The 6,562-nt window shown below is 45.9% G+C and overlaps 1 protein-coding gene across 1 annotated transcript; it reads left to right on the top strand.

Moving 5' to 3' along the window:
- The first annotated feature begins 4,018 nt into the window (after positions 1-4,018).
- On the top strand, positions 4,019-4,930 carry LOC120990967 (transcription factor Sox-3-like). Its single transcript, XM_040419858.1, has one exon. It carries the CDS (start codon positions 4,019-4,021, stop codon positions 4,928-4,930), a length of 912 nt encoding a protein of 303 aa, XP_040275792.1.
- Positions 4,931-6,562: the final 1,632 nt, after the last annotated feature.

Below are 6,562 nucleotides of genomic sequence, written 5' to 3' on the forward strand. Positions count from 1 at the left end.
ACTATTTTAGTTATAAAATGGTCCCAAGTCCCCATTTTTAACCCACTATGCGACAATATTTAGTCACATGGGAGCCGGGACTCCAGCCCCAGAAAATTTACTAACATTTACACCTGGAAATAAATACGCCATGCATAAATGTTAGCGAAAGGACTGCCACAGATGCACCTAATTTCTGACAAGGTGCATGCCTCGTCATAAGGGTCCATTCACACGGCCGGCAACCCCCATAGAACTGCCTATTCTTGTCCGCAATTGCGGACAAGAATAGGACATGTTCTATTTTTTGCGGAGCCGCGGTCCGGACGTTCGGGGCCGAAGCCCGTGAATTCGGGGCCGCGGCACGGAAATGCGGATGCGGACAGCAAACTGTGTGCGGTCTGCATCTTTTCTGTCCCCATAGAGAATGAATGGGATGCGGAACGGATGTGGACCTATTTGCGGATGTGTGAATGGACCCTAAATTAGCAGGGTGCCTGTCAGCAGGATGCCAGGCCGGGATACCACGGACCGCTCTCGTCTGTGTTCCACAGCCGTGTGCATGAGGCCTTAAAGTGTTCTAAGGCCTACTGCACAAGGCAGTTATTGGCCGGTGCCTGTGCTGTGGACCGCAAATTGCACTGACTGTAGTGCCGCCAGGACCCAGGACCCATTCACTTGAATAGTGTCTGTGCATCCGATGGTCCACACTGCACTACTTTTTTGCATGCGGAGGCACGGACAGAAAACCCATGGAAGCACTCCATAGTGCTTCCCTGATGTTCTGTGCCTCTGTTCCGCACCGCACCTTCCGGATTGCAGTGCACAAATGGCCAGTGCCCGTATATTGTGGACCCGCAATACGGGCACCGGCCAACCATGGTCATGTGCATGAGGCCTAATGGTGCATTTAGGCTAGGGTCACATCTCAGTTTAAGACCTCATGCACACAAACGTATTTTCTTTCCGTGTCCATTCCGTGTTTTTTTTGCAGACTGTATGCAGAACCATTCATTTCAATGGGTCTGCAAAAAAACAGAAGTTACTCTGTGTGCATTCCATTTCCGTATGTCCGTTCTGCAAATAAAATAGAACATGTCCTATTATTGTCCGCATTACGGACAAGGATAGTACTGTTCTATTAGGGGCCAGCTGTTCCGTTCCGCAAAATACGGAATGCACAACTTTTAATATATTTTTAAATACTTTGCACACGGAGTGCTGTCCGTAGGGTGGCCAGACGTCCGGTTTTAGGCTGGACAGTCCAGTTTTCTGTCTCCCTGTACTCTGTCTGGCACAGGGCCTAGACGGACGCAGGGATGTCCTCCTTTTCAGTAGCTCAGGCTCAGACAGCAGCATTGCACTGTCTGAGCCTGAACTGCAGCAACATATTAACTGACTGACATGGGGGGGAGAGAAGCACCCCGGGCTACCCCCAGCTCACCTTCCCGTCTGAAAGTTTTCTCCCCCTTCTTTTGCCGACAATGGGGGGTGTAGCTTAATGAAGTGGGGCATGGCCAGGGAGGTCCGGCTTTATGGGGTGAAGCCAGTGGCCACCCTAGCTATCTGCATCTTTTGCAGCCCCAGTGAAGTGAATGGGTCTGCATCCGAGCTTCAAAAAATGCGGCTTGGATGCAGAAGCAAACCACGTTCGTGTGCATGAGCCCTAAGGTCTAGTCCACACTTCAGTGATTTTTAAACCAAAACCAGGAATGGAGCCTCCATTTGGATCTGCACCTTTTTTTGGGCTGAAAATCACTGATGGAATCACATGTTCTGGATCGCCCTGGAAAACACAGACCGTGTGTCACATCTACCTGACCAACCGTGGCTCCCCTGACCCGAACTGACTGCACTATAGTGATTTATGGCACAGTCAATTCCTATTTGATCTCGGGCCTATTGTACTGTACTCACTATGATGTCTGTTACAGAAGAACAGACCCATGATCAGATAGGAACTAACTGTATCATAAAACACAGTGAGAGTCATTTATTAAGGGACTTGTGACTATTTTAGTAGAAAATATAGTTGCAAGTCCCACTTTTAACCAGCTGTGCGACAATATTTAGTCGCATGGCCGGTTACAGACCATGTTCGTCAGCTGGGCGGGACTGGGGCGGAAACAGGCGTAAATGGCAAAAAACTATGACATCCAGGAGTTGGTGTGGTTTTCTCAACAGGCGCAAGGGCTGCCATAGATGTGCCTAACTTGGGACAAGGCACACAACTCGTCATAAATTGGACGGATCTGGTGGCAGTACAAGGGGGGGGGACTAAGCCAGGCGTAAAAAGTTGTTTTAATAAATGTGTCTCTATGATGCATTCAGTTCAGGCGAGGGAACCAGGGTCGGTCCAGGAGATGCGGGCAACACATAGACCGAGTTTCCCAATCGTGTGAATCTGGCTAATCACGTTTTGAGATGGTGGGCTGAACCATGACGTTTTGCTGTTTCCTGCTTTTTTATGCCTGGTTCGCACATCAGTGTTTTGATCAGTGATCGTGATCCAAAACCAGGAGAGGAGCCTACACAGAGATGAGGTATAATGGAAAGATTTGCTCCAGTTCTGTGTTTTTGACCCACACCTGGTTTTGGCTCACAATCAGTGATGGAAATCACTGACCAAATAATTGAAGTGTGAACTAGGCCTTAGGGCTCATGCACACGAACATGTGCACCCATGTGGACCGCAAATGAATGGGTCCGTGATCCGCAACATTCAGTCGGCACCGCAAAAAAAATAGAACATCTTGCGGAGCTCACTCGGATGGTGCCCGTATATTGCGGAACGCAATACGGGCACTGGCCACACACGTTCATGTGCATGAGCCTTAAGGCCGAGTTCACACGAACGTGTGTGACCCGTGCCTGTGCTGCGGGCCGCAATGCACGATCGCCGGCCGTAGGTCAGCCGCATCGGATCGCGGACCCATTCACTTTAATGGGTCCGCCATCCGCCCGTTCCGCTAAAAGATAGGACATGTTCTATCTTTTTGCGGAATGGAAGTACGGGACGTAACCCCACGGAAGCACTCCGTAGTGCTTGCGAGGGGTCCCGTCCCGTCCGGCCGTTCCGCGATTCCGGATTTGCGGACCCATTGAAGCGAATGGGTCCGCATCCGTGATTCGGAATGCACGCGGAACTGTGGCCGTGTATTGCGGACCGCGATTTGCGGGCCGCAATACGGCCACGGATCACACATGTGAACTTAGCCTAAGGGTCCAATCACACGTCCACAAAATAGGTCCGCATCCGTTTCGCATCCGCACTTCCGTTCTGCGGCCCCGGAAAAAAAATTAACATGTCTTATTCTTGTCCACATCCACGGACAAAAAAAGTCATTTCTATAGTACTGGCCATGTGTGAATGGGGATGTGTGAATGGGGCCTTAGTCTGGATTTCCACATTCAGTTTTTTTTTTTTTAGTTTTAAAGCCAAAGCTAGTAGTGGAATATAAGTGGTGGACACATATTTGTGAATGTGGTGCATGTTTTTTATAAATTCAGCGCAGATCTAATGTTGCGCCCATTTCAATGAAATTACGCCTGGCTGGGGGTTATCTGGCAGAAAGCTGCAACTGGCTGTGACCGTTTTGTAACATTTTAAAAAGTTGTGCATCATAAATATGACTTAAATGTGATCTTCTGGCAAAACCAGACCAACTTCTCACTCCACTTCTAAAATGTGTGACTTCAGCCACAAAATGTCGCACACGACAGCACTTGCAACATTTTTATGCCACAAATCTGGTGTAGCAGCTTTGATAAATGTCCCCCAGAGTGTTCTCCTTCTGAAGTCCACTCCTGGCTTTGGCTTAAAAAACTAAATGTCCCCCTGAGTGTTCTACTCTTTTTGAGTCCACCCCTTGCTTTGCCTTCAAAAACTGCATCATGAAACCTGAGCATGGAAACCCCACCTTAAACTAATTAGCATCTAAACAATTATAAATTGCTGCAAATGGGCTGTTCAGGTAGTTGAAGCTGTTGGGAAGGTTGGTTTACAATTTCTTACTAAGCTGCTGCTAAAAAATATAACATGCTGCATACCAACATCAAAAGCCCTCTGCGGGAAGTCACATCTCAGGCTGAGGGAGCTGCGGCTTCAGCATTTAAAGGCAATATTTCTACACCAGACAAAGACCGAGTTAAGAGGCCCATGAATGCTTTTATGGTATGGTCCAGAGTACAGAGGAGGAAGATGATTACAGAATATCCTAAAATGCACAACTCTGAAATTAGCAAAAAGTTGGGGGCAGAGTGGAAGATCCTTGGCGATTCAGAGAAGAAGCCTTTTATAGAAGAATCAAAAAGGCTGAGAGCTCAACATCTGATTGAGCATCCAGATTACAAATACAAACCAAGGAGGAAGCAAAAGACCCTCCAGAAAAAGGATCGGTATTCTTTGCCTGGGAATCTTACGTCTTCAGATGCAAACCCCTTATCTAGCAATATTGAGGTGGCACAAAGGACAGACCCTTATGCAAACTTTACCGGTTGGCCAAATGTCCCTTATGCTCTGCTTCAGGAGCAGCTTGGCTACATGCAGCATCCTGGGTTAAACAGTTCCCAGATCCAACCAATGCATATGTATGACATTGGCAGCAGCTTTCATTATAATCATATGCCTTCTGGTCAGGCCTACTTGAATTCTTCCTCCGCCTATAATCTAACTTCACCTTACAACCAGCAAAGCTCAAATGCTATAGCCATGGGAAACATGGTGTCTGGGGTCAAAACTGAATCCAGTTCTCCACCTCCTCCAGTCACCCCACACATTCAAAGAGTCTACTCTGGAGATGTGCGAGATATGATCAGCATGTACATGTCTCTAGGTGGAGACGAAAGTGACCAATCTTCTCCCCACGCCAGCAGATTACACAGCATCTATCAACCTTACCAAAATATGGGGCCTGGGGTAAATGGAAACTCATCTCTCAATCACATTTAAGATGCAAGTACTTTTGAATTAAGACACTGCTTGTTTGACAATGCTTCGCTAAACAAGGGCGGGGGGGGGGGTCATTTTATTCTGGATAAGTTTGGACAAAGTTACTTCTAGACTAACTATTGACTTTAAGGACTTTTTATTTATATTTTTTTTAAGTTTTGTTGCTCCATTCAGATTTTTATTTAGAAATTCCAAGAATTAACTTTTAAGTAAATCTGTGTATTTGACCAATTGCTGTTTATTGTACAGTTGTTGCGTGTGCTTTTGCGTATTTGTTCCTAACCGCTACATTAATAAATTTTCTAAGTTTTTCTAAATACATGGTCACTGGTTTCAAGCAGAACTATTCAGCAGGGTTTCCACATACAGCGTTTTTCATGCAAATTGTGAAGCCAAAGTTAATTGGTTTCAAAAAGGGAAAAACGGGGTAACTGGGGTAAAGAAATTGTCTTAGTTGCCCATAGCAACCAATCCGATTCCACCTTTTTATTATCCAGAGGAGCCCTTAGCAAAAAAAGGTGGAATCTGGTTGCTATGGGCAACTAAGCCAGTTCTACTTTATACCAGTTTGATACATTTTCTCCTATATTCTGTTTTATGAACCATTCCTTGCTTTGACTTTAAAACCTGAAGGTGGAAACCCAGTCTTAAAAGGCATCTTAGGGTGTCTTCACATGGGGCAGATTTTGTGGCAGTTACTTGGCTTTTAAAAAACCAGTTCTAGTCATCTTATGGCTAGGTCTACACGACATTTTGTCGCACGACAATTTTTATGATGGTCTATGGTGTCGCGCTGAGACAGCGATAGACGCAAAAAATCTATTTGAAATGTCGCCGTGTGACAGCATAGACTATCATTCTAAAAATTGTTGTGCGACAAATGTTGCAGTGTAGTTGTGCCTTATCTGTCGAGCGACGCATGTCATTGTGTAGACCTAGCCTAATGGGGCTTGCAGAAATTCATGTTCTTGCTGCCCCATTTAAATTAATGAAACTGATTTTCAGTTGTGGAATATTCTGCAAAAAAATCTGCTCTTAGGGCGCTAGTACTTGTGATTAAGCCGCGGTTACCGCTCAATGCTGTGCCCCAGCTGGACTTGCTTTGCTTTCCAATTGCTGAGTACAGGTGAGGCCTGGCAATTAGCGGTGACTTTATGGAGTGCCTACAGCTGAAGCTGCATGTGTAATGGCGTCCTTGGGGTATGGCCTCATGTTCGTGTGTGTGTGTGTGTTTTTTATATATTTTTTTATGCAGTTTTTGAAGCTAAAACCAGGTATGAATTAAATAGAGAAGTCGTATCTGCTCTTTATGCTTTGTCTCCTTTTATGGTCCACCTCAAAAACGGCATAAAAAAAAATCTGAAAACATTAAAGGGGTCGTCACTTCAGCAAATAGTGTTTTTCATGTAGAGAAAGCTAACATGAGGCACTTACTAATGTATTGTGATTGTCCATATTGCCTCCTTTGCTGGCTGGACTCATTTTTCCATCACATCATACACTGCTTGTATCCATGGTTACGACCACCCTTCAATCCATCAGCGATGGTCGTGCTTGCACACTATAGAAGAAAGCATCAGCCTATGTGAGTTCCTATGGTACCGGCCACCAGAAAGGGTGGCACTTTTTTTC

The sequence above is a fragment of the Bufo bufo genome, chromosome 2 (genome assembly GCF_905171765.1).
Source record: "Bufo bufo chromosome 2, aBufBuf1.1, whole genome shotgun sequence".
NCBI lineage: Eukaryota > Metazoa > Chordata > Amphibia > Anura > Bufonidae > Bufo > Bufo bufo.